At 43.4% G+C, this 22,774-nt stretch overlaps 1 protein-coding gene across 2 annotated transcripts; it reads right to left on the bottom strand.

Moving 5' to 3' along the window:
* Positions 1–69: 69 nt before the first annotated feature.
* On the bottom strand, positions 70–6,384 carry LOC100279778 (uncharacterized). Of its 2 annotated transcripts, XM_008645257.4 has the most exons (6): positions 5,614–6,384; positions 3,435–3,871; positions 3,072–3,353; positions 2,883–2,969; positions 627–1,589; positions 70–515 (listed from the first exon to the last, which is right to left on the bottom strand). In XM_008645257.4, exons 1-6 carry the CDS (start codon positions 5,708–5,710, stop codon positions 387–389), a joined length of 1,995 nt encoding a protein of 664 aa, XP_008643479.1. In that variant the 5' UTR covers positions 5,711–6,384; the 3' UTR covers positions 70–386. The 2 variants fall into 2 exon arrangements, with proteins under 2 accessions (XP_008643479.1, NP_001146208.1); NM_001152736.2 differs by having other exon boundaries at positions 83–515; positions 3,072–3,871; positions 5,614–6,360.
* Positions 6,385–22,774: the final 16,390 nt, after the last annotated feature.

The following is a 22,774-nucleotide window of genomic DNA, read 5'->3' as shown; positions in this document are numbered from 1 at the left end:
TATTCGTGACTGTCTCGTAGAAAAGAATTACACTTCCTCGTGCAACAAATCAACATATACACTAGATCCTAATTAACCTTTTGAGACGTCTTTTCATGAATTAACCTTTTGAGATGCATTTTCATGCCAAAACCCATGTTTTTAACAGCAAACAAAGGCATGTGGCAGCATGATTCCAAGATCGGACTTACACAGGGAAAACCAAAGCTCCTTTCGGTGTGCGAAAAACATGTCAGACCTATCTGTGAGCACTAAATCCCTAACTGTTGGACACGCGGCAATATAGGAAAAAATATATCGCCTTGCTAACGATCCAAGACAAAAACTCATGCCAAAAATGATTCTCAGCGTCCCAACATGGCCGGCCTCGGGTGTTCCAATTATCTTTAGTCCCCTGTACTCTTGTGCTGCTGCTGCTGCTTCTCGTCCAGCTCAATATGGAGGAGAATGCTCTTGACTTCTTCATTGAACTGCATAGACTGAAGCTTCTTCTTGAGTTCCTCACAGCCTTTTACCTACAAAAGGATTGGAATTGATATCATAGAATGGGAAAATGGTGAAAATGAGCTAGTAACCACCGGAAAAGCAGAAATATCTGAACGCTAGAAAATTGAGGAAAGGCTTACCGTGTCTGCAATCTCGTCGAAATCCAAAGGTGTCACTTGCACTATTTCATCTTCTTTCCAACCAAGCAACATCATGAAACGCTTATCTTCTGGAGAAATGTCAGCTGGATGGAAATCATCATCTGATTCAGTATCCTCTGATAATGAACTTGCTTCCTCATTGCCAGATTGGGATCTATTCCATCCATCATCTGAATCTGCAAGTGTTGAGGACAAACTGACTTCTGCGCTGTCCGATAGGAACGACTGAAATCCTTCATCACCTGTGTCCGCAGGTTCAGATGATGAGTTAGCTTCTCTCCTTTCAACTAGAGGCTGCTGAGGCATTCCACCCATAACGCTCAGTTTCAAGGATGCAATGTGCTCCTCGGTATCAGATAGGTGCCTCTGAGACCCATCAGAAGAATTTGCTTCTTCACAGAAACACCTCCTGTGCTCCGTGCATTTGATCTCAGAACAGAACACGTGGAAGTCATTTCCAAGATTAAGAGAAGAATCCTGCTTCACATCAACTAAGCTGGATGGGGATGGTTGGCTTCCTGGCTCAAAGGCAGTGCTTGAACCATTTGAAGACTTGGTCCGTAGCATCTCAAAGAATCTAACCTTGTCTCTTGCATTTGACTTTCTGTCACGAGATGGACCTTGCAGGGGCAGAAGACTCTCATTGGTGCCAAACTTCAACTTTTGGCTCGCCACTGTTTTTTTCTGTGTTTCCAGCGACGCCAAAGGAGTTGGAGGACTCACAGGTTTCACAGGACAGTCTTTGGCGGTGTGTGCAGTACCGTTTTGCTCTCGACTGAGAACTTGGAAGCTTCCTGGCTGAGAGAGCTTTGAAACATCTGCTTTAACTGGAGCTCTAGAAGAAGTGTTGGCTGACTGTATTTTTAATAGTTGTGAGGTCTTACTAGGACCAGTAGGATGATCTCCAAGCCTTGTACCTTTTATTTTCAAAGAACTAAGAGCCTGGATAATCATTGAAAACAATTAGTTAAGCATGTAGAACTAATTCGTGCTACAGCAGCTCACTGTGTATAAAACATAATGCGGACAAGCAAAAACCAGAACTGCTTGAGGCTTCCAAGTTTGAGAATTTTTTGTACATTTTTCTTCAACGATTCAACTAGGATATGCAAGAACAATCCACATCACAGTTATAGCTAATAAACAAGGTTGATTTAAGCAGGCATAAGACTGAACTTTTTCATGCACATATGTATGGTATCATACTAGCTTCAATGGAACTGTAAGTAAAGAATCGGTACTTATGGAATGTAAACACAGTTTTTTTATCAGCAATTACACACTGATTGTTTGCAGTAGTAAGAAAAGCATGTGCCCCATGGCCCCATAAAGGCATAAACTAGTCCAAAAAAACCATAGCTATAATAGGGATATCATTCAATCACCCCAATGTAAGGGTTTATATTGATTGGCAATAATGTTATCATTATGCATCAAAACATACACGATACTACTTAAGTGAACAAGGTTATTAAAACGATAAAACATTGAAAAACTCATGGGTGAAGTTTTGACTTTTAAACGTATAAACGTAGTTTTAAACAACATAGGAAAAATACCAATATATCATAATTTCAGACAATAACATGAAGTCAAATACCAAAACTTCACCCATGAGCTGGATTGGACCCAAAAGAAACCAACAAATTGGACCCAGAAGTAGCTAATGGTCTAAAACACATGAAACACTGCATTTTACAGTTTAGAACGCCAAAACGTGGTTTCAACCTCTAATTAGTGTTTTGACGTTTACGTAGTTTTAATAACACTGGAAGTGAATATGTCGATTAGCACCACAGATATTCAAACTCAACAACTAAGGCATCTTCATACTGATGTGGAACTATTTAAGGTGTAAAGTAAGGTATCTCTGAAACTGAAACCATCACCACTTTGTGCAACACTGCAATGTTCAGCTTATCAGCTAGTAGCAAATATGTGGTATACTAGATGGAAAGTTATGGAATGAACGTTTTGAGTATGTCATCAAAATAATTTTATTATGTCCAGTTTCTTCTACATTCCATTTCCTTTTCGATGAAAAATTATTTAGTGTAACTCCAGAATCAATTGTTTCCTTTTTAGAATCAATTGTTTCCTTTTTACTTGTCATCCAATAATATATTATATTATCATATGTCCAAAGGCTGCATGCATGGTCATTTGAATGATGGAAGGCATAGATACTACTAAACAATATTATTCACATTTGTCGGAATTATATTAGGAACTTACAGAAGATTTGCTTGCTGGAGGTGTAATAGGTCTTAGAGTAAGCTGCTTCAAGGTTCTTTCTTCAATCTTCTGAGCCTCGGTCGATAACTACAATGGAAAAGGACAATCATAAACTAAACCCAAATTTTCAATGGTCAATGTCTAATGAAAAGCACACTGCAAGCATAATCTCAGCGGTTCACTAGTTACCTCAGGCCCAATGGAAATTCTCAGAGGAGCTTGCATCACTGTCTCTGCCATGCTTAATGCAGTCCCAGTGTTTGGCACCACTTCAGTCTGTTTACTAGGAGCAATGTGCAATAGAGAAGAAGTGGCTAGGCTTTTCTTTGGATCACTTAATAAAGGAAGATCTGCTAGCATGGAGCTCCAGCCATCAGAAGATACCAGAGGTACATTCTGAATTGAGGTGCTGATACCAGCAGATGGGATTTTGCTTATGCCTTGCCTTCCATTTTTGTCCTCTGAACTAAGCTGCGGAAATTCCCGTTCAAAAGTTATGCTAGCAGCATTGCTGGCATTGCTTACAGCATTACTAATAGAAGTATTTCTTACTGAGGTCCGTACAGAAGCATTGCTTATGGAGGTCCCCAAAGCTGCATTTCTAACAGAGTTAACAACAGTTCCAGTAGAGGAACTAACTGCATTATTTCTAGAGGTGCTACCGCTGGCTTTACTCCATGTGTCTGCCTTTGAGCGGGCATGATTCATCCTATCCCTTTCAGATTTGCATGTGCTGAAGGACTTGAAATCATCACGAACTGCACCAGCCGACCTACTCTCCCAATCACGGGAATCAAAGTCCCTCTGCCGATCCCTGTCCTTGGACTTTCCGAAATTGAAATAGTCCCTTGACTTCCCAATTGCATCCCGGTCAGGCTGGCGAGATCCATTCGAGCCTGAACTTCTCCTTGATGATGATTGCTGGGAACCATGGTTACGGTAATGTTCAGATGAATGGCTTCTTGACGAACCACCCGCAGCTTGATAATCTATGGCATCCAAGAAAAATACTTGTTATCGGTATAAATAACAGTTTTGCAACACAAAAACAAAATGGTGTTTATAGTTGATAGACATGTAGGACACTTCGATAAACATTCACTGTAATGTCACTTTGATGAACGAGTAAAACAAAGCAGTAGAAAACTCAGGAGTAAAAAACAATCACATAACTTCATTACAAAAGGGGTTCATAAAATGGACAAAATACAAAGTGAAACCTGTATAAAAAAGTCAAGTGATACTATGAACAATTCAACATAGTACGGTACAAACACACAACAGTGCAACAATGCATTTATTTTTTTTTAAATGACCTAATTAGTTGAACTAATTAATCAGCCAATACAGTGTGTTTTTCTTCTAGAAGCCAAAAGAACTAGTTTAAAGCATAACATAACTTCCCGTCAAACACAAATGCCATTTTAGTTATAACATAGCAAATATATATATTGTTTCCTACACCGGTTGAGGTGGTTTGGGCATGTCCACCGGAGATCCCAGAGGCACCGGTGCATAGAGGCATCATAAGACGGGACAATAATGTGAAGAGAGGTAGAGGTCGACCAAACTTGACATGGGAGAAGGCAATCAAAAGGGACTTGAAGGAATGGAATATCCCAATGGAGTTGTGTTTGGATAGAAGTGCTTGGAAAGAAGCTATCCACGTGCCCGAACCGTGATTAGACCTTTTTCCTTTTAGTGCTCTCAAAAGCTTTTCCCCTCTCCTTTCTCTCTCTCTCTCTCCTTTTGGTGACATCTTGTTGGGTTTCAACTCTAGCCTACCTCAACTTGCTTGGGACTAAAAGGCTATGTTGATGTTGATGTTGATGATGTTTCCTACTCATCCTTTTCCCATAAGAAAATGTATTAAATGCTGACTGATAGTAGTGCCCCAATTAGAGAGACATGTATCAATTAGAAGGTGCAAATACATGTCATATACTAAAGCATTAACACCTCCCTTGTTTTATGGGCATAACAAGTATATGCATTTTCCCGCCACAGTGCTAGCAATTATATAAATCATACGTCTCATCTATGCACCATCCATTCACACTACAAAGACCATGCAAACTACAATATGTTTCTTTAGTGTTTCCTCGGAAACAGCTTCATTAGTAGGGAAGACACAAATTCCTGAACAACTCCCATAGTTGCTCCATATCAACCATGATGTCCATCCAAGAAACCATCTCCCAGTACAACAAAATCTACATTTCCAGCATCAAGAGCCCACATCTAGAAACAGGGGCGAAGCTAGAGGCCGGAGAATCCTAGTGCACACTTGACATTTCAATATACACATGTATTAAAAATCTTCTCTAAATAAAAATTAGGGTGTGCACAAGTGGTAGAATTTAGTTTTTTAATCACTAGAAACTGTTTTTCCCTGGTGCACGTGCACTCGGCTTGGGCCCTATGTGGCTTCGCCCCTGTCTAGAAACAGCCTCTAAACTGCAGTCACGGTAGATTAAACACATATATACAAATGAAAACTGTTCCTATAAATAAACAGCCTTTGATGATTAATGCATTCGAAGCACAAAAACAAATCAAAAGCATCATTTTTTCAGTTTTTACAAGTGTTATTCGGTAACCCCAATTATACTGTGAAGTTTAGAACCTACCAATCCTAATGTGGTGTTACAATTGCATTGTATCTATAGCACAGCAGCCACAGCTAGCTGACATCAATAGGCTCAAAATTCGCAATAACAGTGGAGTTTACCTGAGTGGGAGGAAGCTATAGTCCAGATGTTTGGAGCGCCTGCTGCCTTGTCATGCTGCATCCATCCCGGCTTCAATGTCGGTGTGTCCTGATCCATGGCTCTGCAGGCACCACTCAACGTCCACCCACCAGCCACGCTTGAGAGGCCGGGCCAGGGGTGGACCTCCCGTAGGGCATGAGGGGACAGGGAAGAAAAACTGCACCAGCCCGTACCTGGGTGGATGCTTGTGCGCGCTTGAAAGGAAGAACCTAAACCGCGGATGGAAAGCCTAGACTAGATGAGATTACTCGATTGCATTAGCAGGGCACCACCAAGAGCCAAACGAATCCGTGCAGTATAAGGGAGAGGACGATGAGGGGCGACTCCTCCTGGTGATTGGGAGGAGGATGAAGGCCCGGCCTGCCTGCCGTCGGTTGCAGGCCGGCGGCAAGGCCGCAATGGGGACGACGAGCAGCGGCGGGAAGAACCCTTCAGCTAGATTAAACCTCCTGACCTTCCGGGCGAGGTCTTAGGGCGCAACCCACCACACGACGAGCGCCTCGGATTAAACTCTAGAAATCAATCAAAGGAGAAAAGTATTGGTGCGGAGATGAAGAACTCTGTCCCTGCGGATGAAGAACCCGGCGGCGGCGGCGGCGGCGGCGGCGGCGGCGAGATTAGTCGTCGTATTGAATTGGCAGTTTCTTTAGGCGAGTCGCTTGGCTCGGCGGCTGCGGTGCTGGGGCGAGAGGGGCCTACGGGAGCGCAAGAAAAAAATGCAAAACGGTTACGGATATATCGTGGGTGGGTTTTATACCAACAACTCGGAATAATCACAGTTAGTTGTTGTAGACAAAAGTTCACGGCATATTCTTGGAAACTATAATTTTATAATACTATCTCTACTAACTATTAATGGCCAAATGTAGACTGCCTCCGCCATCCCCTGTCTCCCTACACGCTCGGCCGCGCACCCTAGCCACGTCGCGATTCCGCCGGCGTCGCGCTGCATCCGCGGATTCCGCGCGCGCTCGGCCGCTCCAACCACGCCACGATTCCCGGCGTGCGCGACGTGCCTCCCGCGGATCCCGCCGCGCGCGCTCGGCCGCTCCAACCACGCGGCGCGCTCGGCCGCTCACCCACACCCCGGCGCGCGCTCGGCCGCCCACCACCACCTGCCGCGGATCCCGCGCTCGCGGATCCCGCGGAATCCCGCGCGCGCACGCCCTGCCTCCGGGTATCCCGCCGCCATGACGCGCACTACGCGCACGCTCGCCATCCCCTGTCTCAAGACCTCTCCGCGAACTGCCACCGCAAACGCCCGAGCTATCCGCCAACAACTGCCCGCATCAATCCGCCGTCATCAATTAGTTCATCCCTGCTCAAATCCCTGCCCTCTTCATTCCCCCACCCTGCCCCCTTCATTCCCTCGCCACACCCCCTTCATTCGCACGCCAGTGTGCCGCTGGAGAGGAAGAACGACGGAAAGGATCTTGCCCCCGCCATCCGGAGAGGAACGATATCAACCGCGCAGGCCTCGACCAAGGTATGCAATTATACTATGCATTATTTTGCTTGATTCTGATAACTTAGTTCTCATGTGAATTGCTCAAGCACACTTAGTATAGTATTGAGCTGAAGCTAATAAATTTCGAGTATAGGTCATAGGTGGATTTGACCCTAAAGCTGAAGCTAGGTTTCGTATAGGTGAAAGCCTTAATCGGTCAGAAGGTAGCAGCCCCAAATGTAGGCCTTGTTCGGTTATTAGTATGTCCCATGGATTGGATAAAGGATTGGAAAATAGTTAGTACATATGTTGACTTGCTCTGAATTTAAAACAGACCTACATTTCGGTTATTAGTATGTCCACATGGATGGGAGTAAAACAGACCTGTAGTGGGTACCCAAGGGATCACTTCTTGCTGGACGGATTTGTTCTTTTTTGCAATACAATCTGTGGCAAAAGATTATGATGCAGCAGCAACCACTGCTGAAGCTTGGCAGTAGGGATGAGACTAGGAATCCATTTAAATAAAGGTGTTTTGTGCTAGAAATATTTAAAGGAACCTAAAATTTTATCGTTTTAATAACCATTCAATATTTCTATATCCATGCTGAGCACAAGATATATTACTGCCATATGGTTGGACCAACTTAAAACCTTCTATGGCAGTGTGGCTAAAATTTTCTTGCCTCAAAACACCTCGATTGTCATCTTCCTTTTGAATGACACATATTTGGTCGGTCCAAAATAGAATGCCCCAAAGTGAAAAAAAACTTACCTGCAGACTTAACTTCTCTGACCAACTCTGCAATAGAACAGGGTTTTTGTGCATCTCAGGCTCATCTACTAGAGCCTTCTCTAATTCATCTATTTGCTCATTATTCATAAGGGTACGCTTCCTTCTCTTAGGTTGCCTTTCGTCATACATACTACTCTCTCCTATCCCATCCTCCTGGAGACCATTTTCGCTTTAGAAAGTTCTGGTGTTTTGAACTTATCCATGCCGGTGGATGCTGGGTCAAAATTCATTCTGTTGTGCTGCTGTCCAGTGCTAACACCGCAAGCGACAGCTGAAGGGCCACCACTTGCTGAGACCATGATGACAAAAGGTGTACTTTTAGCACTAAAAACAGGCAATAGTGTTACTTCAGAATTCAGAACACATATAAGTCCTCATGGGTGCTCTTAATAACATGAAAACCAGAAACAACTCATTACTATAGAAAATACCTGGGAGTTTTGAAAAATGTTTATTATATAGCAATTAAAGTCAGTACCATGTATTACTCCAGAACACAAAAAAGCTGAGACCATGATTTACAGGTATAAAGAAGCATATATCAAACTTCCATTTATTAGACTCTGGCGTTTGCGTTAATCGCCATAATAACAGGGATTCTGCAGCTACCTGTCTACTAGCCGAAACTCCTTTGTCAGTTCTTCCACACCTCGAGTAGCATGATTCTTTCCTATTGCCAACCATCAGTTTTGCTCTTTCCAGTGCTTTAAATATCTCAGACTAACAAAACAAGACGATAGAGCTTCTTGAGAAAAATTACTTTGGCAATAGTGAAGCAAACAGCTCAACAGGGTAATCACCTCAACTGTTGGTTTAATGTTACCTTCAGAAGAAAAACCATAGAATCTGCACAAGGACAAGCGGAATCATGTGAAGGGGGATAAAAGACAGATCACAAGTACAAGTTGCATAAGAACCAGCATGAACAGATCACATTAGCAGATTCTATAGAAGGTCAAACATTTTAAGGAAAAATAAAACATGTTATATAATTTAAGAAGCACGGTTTTTTACGATATGTATATTTTTTATTTGTTTGGGATCAAATGTAAGCAGTTTAGTAAATACATTGAATAACAACAATTGTTTTTGGTACTGACATGAGTACATGACTTGATCAACAAAGACATTCAGTTTAAGGGGGAAAACTCTTGACATGCAGCACTATAGTAGTTTGTTTCCACTGGATCAAAGAGTATTAGGGTTCCAATGAAAATATTCGCCAGAAACTGCTGGGCCTGTTTGGATCACCTGTCAGTTATAGTAATAATCTCTAGGTCATTTTAAAATACAAAACTCTAAGTGATCCAAACACCCTAGATTATGGTTGAATTATAACCAACATATTACTGGAATCCTAAAATCCATCTCAAACCTGCTAATACAAGATTATAGGTGGTTGGTGCTCAAAAGACCAAATCCTATAATCTAGCACCTATAATCCAAGGATCCAAACAACCCAGATTATTTTAACCAATAACCAATAATCCAGATTATTATAATCCCATTCACAAAACGGGTTTTGAAAATCCAAAGGTGATCCACACAGCCACTAAAAAACGACTGTCAATTCAAACATTATAAATAGAAGAATTCACTATTCAGAGGATAACACACCTCTGACCGAAATACATGACTTTGAGATCATTATTCAGTTTTACAGGAACTGATTGGTGTCAATGAACGAGGGGAGAGATTTCTGTCCTGTGTACTCCTTTATGGGAACATTATGTTATAAGGACTGATTAAGGTAATTTAGTTAACTTGCACTACTATGTCAGCAGGACAAATTGCACTGGTCCTCGCATTGTATGTAACATCAACATAACCTATCTTGTTCTGGGAATCTGGGTAACTACTATAATTACATGGTTTATGTACTGGATGACACATCATACTGATTCACTACTTAGCAGGAATATCTCCATGACCTGAAGCCTCTTCTTCATGTGGATGCGATTCCACATGTTGTTTTCCACTGCACTTTTCTTGCATATTGCCACAATGTCATTGCTGGTTGTCTGTTCCCTAGCTTTTGGCTGTGACCACAATCACCCTGCAAAATCTTGCAAACTTGTTTCCACTGCACTTGGATTGGATAAAGGATTGGATAAATGTTGACTTGCTCTGAATTTAATCAGAAGGGTTGGATCAATGCCGAAATATTAAGATCTTTGATGACAGACATTATAGCACAGCTGGCCTAAACATGATAGGTTCACGATAAAATACACATGAATAAGGCCATAGTCCATATTCACCTTCAAGAACGATAAGCATTATTTCGGCTTCCCTATTGTTGGATCAAGGCCATATTTCATAATCACCTTCAAAAGAACAATGAACTCTACATTTGACCCTTAGTAGAGATATGGTAAGCTGCCAAATTCATCACTTGTAGCACTGGTTTACACAGAAACCTTCTTATTCCCTCGTTACAACTACATATAACCAAGCAAAAATGGCTGACTGCTTGCTTGGTTTTCCCTTTTCCATACCCCACTAATGTGGGAGTCTCCTGCACTGGGACTGCCCTTTTCTGATTTGCACTCATCTGCTTCTGTATATATACTACCTTCTATCATTAGGCTGATTATTCTGCATTTGTTCATTGGCTATGTTGCATGCTACACCATAGTATTGGACTGTCGTTGCGGAGTTATTTTCAATGAATTTGTGCGATTTCTGGTACATTTCAGACTGTGCGGATTTGGTAAAGGGAGCCAAGGACAAGCATTTGAGGGTTAAGGGACCTTGATAGTCGCCTAGAGGGGGGGTGAATAGGGCGAAACTGAAATTTATAAATATAAACACAACTACAAGCCGGGGTTAGCGTTAGTAATAATAAACGAGTCCAAGAGAGAGGGCGCAAAACAAATCCCAAGCGAATAAGCAAGTGAGACACGGAGATTTGTTTTACCGAGGTTCGGTTCTTGCAAACCTACTCCCCGTTGAGGAGGCCACAAAGGCCGGGTCTCTTTCAACCCTTCCCTCTCTCAAACGGTCCCACGGACCGAGTGAGCTTCTCTTCTCTAATCAAAGCCGGGAACAAAACTTCCCCGCAAGGGCCACCACACAATTGGTGCCTCTTGCCTTGATTACAATGGAGTTGTGATCTCAAGAACAAGTGAGAAAGAAAAGAAGCAATCCAAGCGCAAGAGCTCAAATGAACACGGCAAATCACTCTCTCTAGTCACTAGGGTTTTGTGTGGAATTGGAGAGGATTTGATCTCTTTGAATGTGTCTAGAATTGAATGCCTAGAGCTCTTGTAGTAGTTGAGAAGTGGAAAACTTGGATGCAATGAATGGTGGGGTGGTTGGGGTATTTATAGCCCCAACCACCAAACTTGACCGTTGGCTGGAGGCGTCTGCTCGATGGCGCACCGGACAGTCCGGTGCACACCGGACAGTCCGGTGCCCCTGCCACGTCATCACTGCCGTTGGATTCTAGCCGTTGGAGCTTCTGACTTGTGGGCCCTCCTGGGTGTCCGGTGCACACCGGACATGCACTGTTTGATGTCCGGTGCACCGGTATGGGCAGCCCTGACGTCTGCGCGCGCTGCGCGCGCATTTAATGCTGCGCAGGGAGCCGTTGGCGCCGCAGAGAGCCGTTGCTCCGCTGGCACACCGGACAGTCCGGTGCACACCGGACAGTCCGGTGAATTATAGCGGAGCGGCTGTCGTGAAAACCCGAGGATGACGAGTTCCGGAGGCCGCGGTTCGTTGGCGCACCGGACATGTCCGGTGCACACCGGACAGTCCGGTGAATTATAGCGCGCCGGCCTCCGCGAATTCCCGAGGGCGAAGGGTTGAAGTCGAAGTCCTCTGGCGAAGGGTAGAAAACGAAGTCTACGGGCGCACCGGACACTGTCCGGTGCACACCGGACAGTCCGGTGCCTCCAGCCAGAGGTGCCCTCGGTTGCCTTATTGCTCCTTTGCTGAATCCAACACTTGGTCTTTTTATTGGCTAGATGTGAACCTTTTGCACCTGTATAACTTATACACTAGAGCAAACTAGTCAGTCCAATATTTGTGTTGGGCAATTCAACCACCAAAATTATTTAGGAACTAGGTGTAAGCCTAATTCCCTTTCAATCTCCCCCTTTTTGGTGATTGATGCCAACACAAACCAAAGCAAATAGAGAAGTGCATAATTGAACTAGTTTGTAAAAGGTAAGTGAAAAGGTTACTTGGAATTAGGCCAATATAACTATTTACAAAATATGCAAGGAATGTTTCTTTCTTATATAACATTTTGGACCACGTTTGCACCACATGTTTTGTTTTTGCAAATTCTTTTTGTAAATCCATTTCAAAGATCTTTTGCAAATAGTCAAAGGTAAATGAATAAGAGTTTGCAAAGCATTTTCAAGATTTGAAATTGTCTCCCCCTATTTCAAATGCTTTTCCTTTGACTAAACAAAACTCCCCCTAAAAGAGATCCACCTCTTAGTGTTCAAGAGGGTTTTGATATACCATTTTTGAAATACTACTTTCTCCCCCTTTTGAACACAATAGGATACCAAATGATAAAGACTTTTGGAAAGCACTAAGTTTTTGAATTTGGTGGTGGTGGTGCGGTCCTTTTGCTTTGGGCTCATTTCTCCCCCTTTTTGGCATGAATCGCCAAAAACGGAATCATTAGAGCCCTCGAAGTAATTTCTTCCCCTTTGGTCATAAGTAACGAGTTTAAGATTATACCAAAGATAAAGTCCGGTCCTTTTGCTTTTGAGCTTTTACTCTCTCCCCAAGGATGAAGTCCTTTTCTTTGATGCTCATTTCTCCCCAAGGAATAGAGAGTTGCTCGGAGTGATGGCGAAGCATGAGTTACGGAGTGGAAGCCTTTGTCTTCGCCGAAGACTCCAATTCCCTTTCAATATACCTATGACTTGGTTTGAAATAGACTTGAAAACACATTAGTCATAGCATATAAAAGAGATATGATCAAAGGTATTTAAATGAGCTATGTGTGCAAGCTAGCAAAAGAAATTTCTAGAATCAAGAATATTGAGCTCATGCCTAAGTCTGGTAAAAGATTGTTCATCAAGTGGCTTGGTAAAGATATCGGCTAATTGATCTTTAGTATTAATGTAAGAAATCTCGATATCCCCCTTTTGTTGGTGATCCCTAAGAAAATGATACCGAATGGCTATGTGCTTAGTGCGGCTATGCTCGACGGGATTGTCGGCCATTTTGATTGCACTCTCATTATCACATAGCAAAGGGACTTTGGTTAATTTGTAACCGTAGTCCCGCAGGGTTTGCCTCATCCAAAGCAATTGCGCGCAACAATGTCCTGCGGCAATGTACTCGGCTTCGGCGGTGGAAAGAGCGACCGAATTTTGCTTCTTTGAAGCCCAAGACACCAAGGATCTTCCCAAGAACTGGCAAGTCCCCGATGTGCTCTTCCTATTGATTTTGCACCCCGCCCAATCGGCATCCGAATAACCAAGTAAATCAAATGTGGATCCCCGAGGGTACCAAAGCCCAAACTTAGGTGTGTAAGCCAAATATCTCAAGATTCGTTTTACGGCCGTAAGGTGTGATTCCTTAGGGTCGGATTGGAATCTTGCACACATGCAAACGGAAAGCATAATGTCCGGTCGAGATGCACATAGATAAAGCAATGAACCAATCATCGACCGATATACCTTTTGATCCACGGACTTACCTCCCGTGTCGAGGTCGAGATGCCCATTAGTTCCCATGGGTGTCTTGATGGGTTTGGCATCCTTCATCCCAAACTTAGCAAGAATGTCTTGAGTGTACTTCATTTGGCTAATGAAGGTGCCCTCTTGGAGTTGCTTGACTTGGAATCCTAGAAAATACTTCAACTCCCCCATCATCGACATCTCGAATTTCTGTGTCATGATCCTACTAAACTCTTCACATGTAGACTCGTTAGTAGACCCAAATATAATATCATCAACATAAATTTGGCATACAAACAAGTCATTTTCAAGAGTTTTAGTAAAGAGTGTAGGATCGGCCTTGCCAACTTTGAAGCCATTAGCAATAAGGAAATCTCTAAGGCATTCATACCATGCTCTTGGGGCTTGCTTGAGCCCATAAAGCGCCTTAGAGAGCCTATAGACATGATTAGGATACTCACTGTCTTCAAAGCCGGGAGGTTGCTCAACATAGACCTCTTCCTTGATTGGTCCATTGAGGAAGGCACTCTTCACGTCCATTTGATAAAGCTTGAAGCCATGGTAAGTAGCATAGGCTAATAATATGCGAATTGACTCAAGCCTAGCTACGGGTGCATAGGTTTCACCGAAATCCAAACCTTCGACTTGTGAATACCCCTTGGCCACGAGTCGAGCTTTGTTCCTTGTCACCGCACCATGCTCATCTTGCTTGTTGCGGAAGACCCACTTGGTTCCTACAACATTTTGGTTAGGACGTGGAACTAAATGCCAGACCTCATTCCTCGTGAAATTGTTGAGCTCCTCTTGCATCGCCACCACCCAATCCGAATCTTGGAGAGCTTCCTCTACCCTGTGTGGCTCAATAGAGGAAACAAAAGAGTAATGTTCACAAAAATGAGCAACCCGAGATCGAGTAGTTACCCCCTTATGAATGTCGCCGAGGATGGTGTCGACGGGGTGATCTCGTTGGATTGCTTGGTGGACTCTTGGGTGTGGCGGTCTTGGTTCTTCCTCATCCTCCTTTTCTTGATCATTTGTATCTCCCCCTTGATCATTGCTATTATCTTGAGGTGGCTCGTCTTCTTGATTTTGCTCTTCATCATTTTGAGCCTCATCCTCATTTTGAGTTGGTGGAGATGCTTGCATGGAGGAGGATGGTTGATCTTGTGCATTTGGAGGCTCTTCGGATTCCCTAGGACACACATCCCCAATGGACATGTTCCTTAGCGCTATGCATGGAGCCTGTTCTTCACCTATCTCATCAAGATCAACTTGCTCTACTTGAGAGCCGTTAGTTTCATCAAACACAACGTCACAAGAGACTTCAACTAGTCCAGTGGACTTGTTAAAGACCCTATATGCCCTTGTGTTTGAGTCATAACCAAGTAAAAAGCCTTCTACAGTTTTAGGAGCAAATTTAGATTTTCTACCTCTTTTAATAAGAATGAAGCATTTGCTACCAAAAACTCTAAAATATGAAATGTTGGGCTTTTTACCGGTTAGGAGTTCATATGATGTCTTCTTGAGGATTCGGTGAAGATATAACCGGTTGATGGCGTAGCAGGCGGTGTTGACCGCTTCGGCCCAAAACCGGTCCGGTGTCTTGTACTCATCAAGCATGGTTCTTGCCATGTCCAATAGAGTTCGATTCTTCCTCTCCACTACACCATTTTGTTGTGGCGTGTAGGGAGAGGAGAACTCATGCTTGATGCCCTCCTCCTCAAGGAAGCCTTCAATTTGAGAGTTCTTGAACTCCGTCCCGTTGTCGCTTCTTATTTTCTTGATCCTTAAGCCGAACTCATTTTGAGCTCGTCTCAAGAATCCCTTTAAGGTCTCTTGGGTTTGAGATTTTTCCTGTAAAAAGAATACCCAAGTGAAGCGAGAATAATCATCCACAATAACAAGACAATACTTACTCCCGCCGATGCTTATGTAAGCAATCGGGCCAAATAGATCCATGTGGAGTAGCTCAAGCGGCCTGTCGGTCGTCATGATGTTCTTGTGTGGGTGATGGACTCCAACTTGCTTCCCCGCCTGACATGCACTACAAATCCTGTCTTTCTCAAAATGAACATTTGTTAATCCTAAAATGTGTTCTCCCTTTAGAAGCTTATGAAGATTCTTCATCCCAACATGGGCTAGTCGGCGGTGCCAGAGCCAACCCATGTTAGTCTTAGCAATTAAGCAAGTGTCGAGTTCAGCTCTATCAAAATCTACCAGGTATAGCTGACCCTCCAACACTCCCTTAAATGCTGTTGAATCATCACTTCTTCTAAAGACAGTGACATCTACATCAGTAAAAAGACAGTTGTAGCCCATTTGACATAATTGAGAAACGGAAAGCAAGTTGTAATCTAAGGAATCTACAAGAAAAACATTGGAAATGGAATGGTCAGGAGATATAGCAATTTTACCAAGACCTTTGACCAAACCTTGATTTCCATCCCCGAATGTGATAGCTCGTTGGGGATCTTGGTTTTTCTCATATGAGGAGAACATCCTTTTCTCCCCTGTCATGTGGTTTGTGCACCCGCTGTCGAGTATCCAACTTGAGCCCCCGGATGCATAAACCTACAAAACAAGTTTAGTTCTTTGTTTTAGGTACCCAAACGGTTTTGGGTCCTTTGGCATTAGAAACAAGAACTTTGGGTACCCAAACACAAGTCTTGGAGCCCTTGTGTTTGCCCCCAACAAATTTGGCAACTACCTTGCCGGATTTGCTAGTAAGCACATAAGATGCATCAAAAGTTTTAAATGAAATGGCATGATCATTTGATGCATTAGGAATTTTCTTCTTAGGCAACTTAGCATGGGTTGGTTGCCTAGAACTAGATGTCTCACCCTTATACATAAAAGCATGATTAGGGCCAGAGTGAGACTTCCTAGAATGAATCTTCCTAATTTTGCTCTCAGGATAGCCGGCAGGGTATAAAATGTAACCCTCGTTATCCTGAGGCATGGGAGCTTTGCCCTTAACAAAGTTAGACAAGTTCTTAGGAGGGGCATTAAGTTTGACATTGTCTCCCCTTTGGAAGCCAATGCCATCCTTGATGCCAGGGCGTCTCCCATTATAAAGCATGCTACGAGCAAATTTAAATTTCTCATTTTCTAAGTTGTGCTCGGCAATTTTAGCATCTAGTTTAGCTATATGATCATTTTGTTGCTTAATTAAAACCATGTGATCATGAATAGCATTAATATCAACATCTCTACATCTAGTACAAATGGAAACATGCTCAATGGTAGATGTAGAGGGTTTGCAAGATTTTAATTCTACAACCTTAGCATGCAAGATATCATTCTTAGTTCTAAGGTCGGAAATGGTAGTATTGCAAACATCAAAATCCTTAGCCTTAGCAAGCAATTTTTCATTCTCAATTCTAAGACTAGTAAGAGAAATGTTTAATTCTTCAATCCTAGCAATCAAATCATTATTATCTCTAGGAGTGGAAATTGAAACATCACAAGCATGAGAATCAACCTTAGCATTTAAAATAGCATTTTCATTCCTAAGGTTGTCAATTATTTCACGGCAAGTGCTTAGCTCACTAGATAATTTTTCACATTTTTCTACTTCTAGAGCATAAGCCTTTTTAATCTTAACATGTTTTTTGTTTTCTTTAATTAGACAATCCTCTTGGGAATCCAAAAGGTTGTCCTTTTCATGAATAGCACTAACCAATTCATTCAATTTTTCTTTTTGAGCTATGTTAAGGTTGGCAAAAAGGGAATGCAAATTATCTTCCTCATCACTAGCATTGTCATCACTAGAGGATTCATATTTAGTGGAGGATTTAGATTTAACCTTCTTTTTGCCGTCCTTTGCCATGAGGCACTTGTGGCCGACGTTGGGGAAGAGGAGTCCCTTGGTGACGGCGATGTTGGCGGCGTCCTCGTCGTCGGAGGAGTCGCTTGAGCTCTCGTCGGAGTCCCATTCCCGACAAACATGGGCATCGCCGCCCTTCTTCTTGTAGTACCTTTTCTTCTCCTTTCTTCTCCCCTTCTTGTCGTTGCCTCGGTCACTGTCACTAGACATAGGACATTTAGCAATATAATGGCCGGGCTTACCACACTTGTAGCAAACCTTCTTGGAGCGGGACTTGTAGTCTTTCCCCCTCCTTTGTTTGAGGATTTGACGGAAGCTCTTGATGACGAGCGCCATTTCCTCATTGTCGAGCTTGGAGGCGTCGATTGGTTGTCGACTTGGTGTAGCCTCCTCCTTCTTCTCCTCCGTTGCCTTGAATGCAACGGGTTGGGCTTCGGATGAGTCGCCAAGCTCGTTGATTTTCCTCGAGCCTTCTATCATGCACTCAAAACTTACAAAATGCCCGATAACTTCCTCGGGGGTCATTTTAGTATATCTAGGATTACCACGAATCAATTGAACTTGAGTGGGATTAAGAAAAATGAGAGATCTTAAAATAACATTTACCACTTCGTGATCGTCCCACTTCTTGCTCCCGAGGTTGCGCACTTGGTTCACCAAAGTTTTGAGCCGGTTGTACATGTGTTGCGGCTCCTCTCCTTTGTGAAGCCGGAACCGACCGAGCTCCCCCTCGATCGTTTCCCGCTTGGTGATCTTGGTGAGCTCGTCTCCCTCGTGCGCGGTTTTGAGTACATCCCAAATCTCCTTGGCGCTCTTCAACCCTTGTACTTTGTTATACTCCTCTTTGCTTAAAGAGGCGAGGAGTATCGTCGTTGCTTGAGAGTTGAAGTGCTCGATTTGGGCCACCTCATCCTCATCATAGTTCTCATCCCCTACCGACGGTACCTGTGCACCAAACTCAACAACATCCCATATACTTTTGTGGAGCGAGATTAGATGAAATCGCATTAAATCGCTCCACCTAGCGTAATCTTCACCATCAAAAGTTGGTGGTTTGCCTAATGGGACGGAAAGTAAAGGTGTATGTTTGGAAATGCGAGGGTAGCGTAGGGGGATCTTACTATACTTCTTGCGCTCTTGGCGCTTAGAAGTGACGGAGGGCGCATCGGAGTCGGAGGTAGAAGTTGATGAAGTGTCGGTCTCGTAGTAGACCACCTTCCTCATCCTCTTGTGCTTGTCGCCTTTCCGATGTGGCTTGTGGGAAGAAGATTTTTCCTTCTTCTCTTTGTGGTGAGAAGAAGATTTCTTCTCCTTCCCTTTGTTGGAGGAGCTCTTCTTCTTCTCCCTCCTTTTGGTGCGGGACTCTTCCGATGAAGTGCTCCCGTAGCTTGTAGTGGGCTTTTCGCCGGTCTCCATCTCCTTCTTGGCGTGATCTCCCGACATCACTTCGAGCGGTTAGGCTCTAATGAAGCACCGGGCTTTGATACCAATTGATAGTCGCCTAGAGGGGGGGTGAATAGGGCGAAACTGAAATTTATAAATATAAACACAACTACAAGCCGGGGTTAGCGTTAGTAATAATAAACGAGTCCAAGAGAGAGGGCGCAAAACAAATCCCAAGCGAATAAGCAAGTGAGACACGGAGATTTGTTTTACCGAGGTTCGGTTCTTGCAAACCTACTCCCCGTTGAAGAGGCCACAAAGGCCGGGTCTCTTTCAACCCTTCCCTCTCTCAAACGGTCCCACGGACCGAGTGAGCTTCTCTTCTCTAATCAAAGCCGGGAACAAAACTTCCCCGCAAGGGCCACCACACAATTGGTGCCTCTTTCCTTGATTACAATGGAGTTGTGATCTCAAGAACAAGTGAGAAAGAAAAGAAGCAATCCAAGCGCAAGAGCTCAAATGAACACGGCAAATCACTCTCTCTAGTCACTAGGGTTTTGTGTGGAATTGGAGAGGATTTGATCTCTTTGAATGTGTCTAGAATTGAATGCCTAGAGCTCTTGTAGTAGTTGAGAAGTGGAAAACTTGGATGCAATGAATGGTGGGGTGGTTGGGGTATTTATAGCCCCAACCACCAAACTTGACCGTTGGCTGGAGGCGTCTGCTCGATGGCGCACCGGACAGTCCGGTGCACACCGGACAGTCCGGTGCCCCTGCCACGTCATCACTGCCGTTGGATTCTAGCCGTTGGAGCTTCTGACTTGTGGGCCCTCCTGGGTGTCCGGTGCACACCGGACATGCACTGTTTGATGTCCGGTGCACCGGTATGGGCAGCCCTGACGTCTGCGCGCGCTGCGCGCGCATTTAATGCTGCGCAGGGAGCCGTTGGCGCCACAGAGAGCCGTTGCTCCGCTGGCACACCGGACAGTCCGGTGCACACAGGACAGTCCGGTGAATTATAGCGGAGCGGCTGTCGTGAAAACCCGAGGATGACGAGTTCCGGAGGCCGCGGTTCGTTGGCGCACCGGACATGTCCGGTGCACACCGGACAGTCCGGTGAATTATAGCGCGCCGGCCTCCGCGAATTCCCGAGGGCGAAGGGTTGAAGTCGAAGTCCTCTGGCGAAGGGTAGAAAACGAAGTCTACGGGCGCACCGGACACTGTCCGGTGCACACCGAACAGTCCGGTGCCTCCAGCCAGAGGTGCCCTCGGTTGCCTTATTGCTCCTTTGCTGAATCCAACACTTGGTCTTTTTATTGGCTAGATGTGAACCTTTTGCACCTGTATAACTTATACACTAGAGCAAACTAGTCAGTCCAATATTTGTGTTGGGCAATTCAACCACCAAAATTATTTAGGAACTAGGTGTAAGCCTAATTCCCTTTCAGACCTGTCAGTATCCCTACTAAGGTTATCCACATCACCACTCGCGTGCCCCCTTGTGGTGCAGGTATCAAGTTGTCTGGTAGTTGGTTTTGTTTAATTTTACTGATTGAGTTTTTAGTGCTTTCATTAATAGGAATACGTAATACATTGATCTGTTCACTCTTCACTAATTTATACATGTGTTAAGCATTAAAGTGCTCGCAGTTCACAAAATATTATGCTATTGTTAATTTTATTTTGTATTCCATTTATTTCTTAAAACGATTTTTCTTACAACTGTAACATGTAAAACTACTGTATCTATCCTGCACCATGGGAGGTGATTTTTGTTAATTACGTTATTATCTACTCCATGTGTTCCTAATTATTGGTCACTTTGGCTTTTCTATAGTATAAATAATCCAAACTTGTGTGTACTTCGGGTATTTATTGGGAACTGTAAAGTTTATATATGCATACTTCCTGTATATAGAGGTTGATGCTATTTATCTAATGATAGTGGTAAGGCTTAGCTAATAGTATGATTTGTGTACGGTGAGTTGCATCCGTTCACAATTCTCTTTCTCACATGCTTCTCTTCCTTCTATTTTGGAGCTGCCATTAAGTACAAGAATAAACACCATTTACTGCTCAAATAGACAACACCATCTAACTATCAAATTTTTTCTTCCATAAAATTCACCTCCAACGTTTGCGCCACGTACTACGACACTAAACTTCGAGTAGTCGAGGACATCCTCAAACGGAGCTCAATCTCATCGCTGATAATGACGGGAACACAGTGACTGACTATGTAGTCAAAGAGGCGGTTGGAGGATGGAGTGTCACCTGCAATGTTGAGGCAGAACTTGGATGACCGCATCCCTTGTGTTGCTTGCTCGATCCCATTACCGGCTACGCTGAGCACATGAGAAATGCACATCTTTCTGTCTTTCAGAAAGTAACACAGTTCTTGCCGGATGAGCTGCATACTAGCGACCACTTCCACCAATTTGGCAATTCTTTTTTTCTCGAACCACGCAGGAGAGCTGTGTGTCAATTCATAAAGAATAAAAAATGCCCCCCACACAGATTATACACCCGGGGGTGTTGAATACAACTCACACTTCTAGCACTGACTTCCAGAAACGAACCAAAGTGGTCCAGCTTAAGGACCAAGTCATGCAGGGCAGAAGCCCCAGCCAGGCACCAAATCTGTCTCTCAGTCATTATAGCAAGCACAACTTTTTGGACAGCAGGCCTTATACCCTGAAAAACACAAGCATTCTTATGTTTTCCAAGGCTCCCAAGCAACTAATACCACTAGGGAATCGGACCCTTCCTTCTCGTCTTTAGATAAACCTGAAGACGCTCGGCACCACCATGAGTTATACATCGACTGTTCATGTTTGGCGGTCTGACAGCCGGAATGACTCTCTGAAGCACAAAACTCTACATGAGCTGCATACTCGTGAACTACAAGCCTTAATCACAGTCGCACCTACAGTCCAAAATAAGTGTTCAACCAACCAACCCACACTGCTCCTATGTCGTGCTATATCAATGCATTGGACTATTTTACAGTTTAGTTTAAAATATTTTCAAATGATAATAGGTTTTTGATGGAGCCAGCCGTATTGAACCGTGAAAGAGTTGCATTGGACAAGAAAAATAGGATGCCTGTGTAAGTTATATTATAAACAATAGTTAACACAAGATTTCGCTATCAAATTTATGAACGTTATTTAGTCGCATGTTTAATATAGTTTCAGGTTGTTCGACGACTATAGCGATGACGATTTTTATGGGGTACAACGGAAGTATAGTATTGTCGCTCGAGTTGAAGTTAAATTCCCGATTGAACCACGTTATCGTGACAGGCAACATTATATTTTGTCTGACATCAATGTAAGACAACTCCTCTTTAGGTTTCATTTACATAACTATATATAATGTTCGTACCACAATCTATTTTGTGCTGAAATCAAACTAGGGAGCCAAGATCGAGGCCATTGCAAATCGGTATGAGATAGTCAAATACTTCAACAGTTTGCTCCATGAAAAGCATGTCTACAAGATGCACAACGTATGGTTTGGTCTTAATCCGGGTGCATTTAATTTTCGACATCTAAATGGTACCATGGAGTTGTATTTCACCCACCAAACTATCGTAGAGCCATACGCTGTCCCAGTTCAAATGCCGCCATTTCCAAAGCATATATTCTTGAACCTTGATGATATTGCCGAGCTGCCAAACAGGACTTTAGTTGGTAAGAATATATCGATCTACTAACCCTATTAAAAATTCCTTTACACAAAATTGAGTAATAATCCATATTTAATTGTGCTTTTTGTAGACATTATGGCTATTGTAGTCCACTTGGATACAATCCATCGCACAATGTGGGGTACATTTAGGAAGATTGTTATAATGGATGCTAGGTACATTCCATTAATATATTACTGATATGATGTTAAATCTATTAGTACTGATCTATTCTTCACAAAATCAATGTCATAAGGTGGTCTTTACATACCATTAAAGTTTGGGGCGATTTACTAAATAAAAATGCACTTCGTTGGGCGTTGGCTA

Source organism: Zea mays, chromosome 5, assembly GCF_902167145.1.
Source record: "Zea mays cultivar B73 chromosome 5, Zm-B73-REFERENCE-NAM-5.0, whole genome shotgun sequence".
Taxonomy (NCBI): Eukaryota; Viridiplantae; Streptophyta; class Magnoliopsida; order Poales; family Poaceae; genus Zea; species Zea mays.
This window is presented reverse-complemented; position numbering and strand designations above follow the sequence as displayed.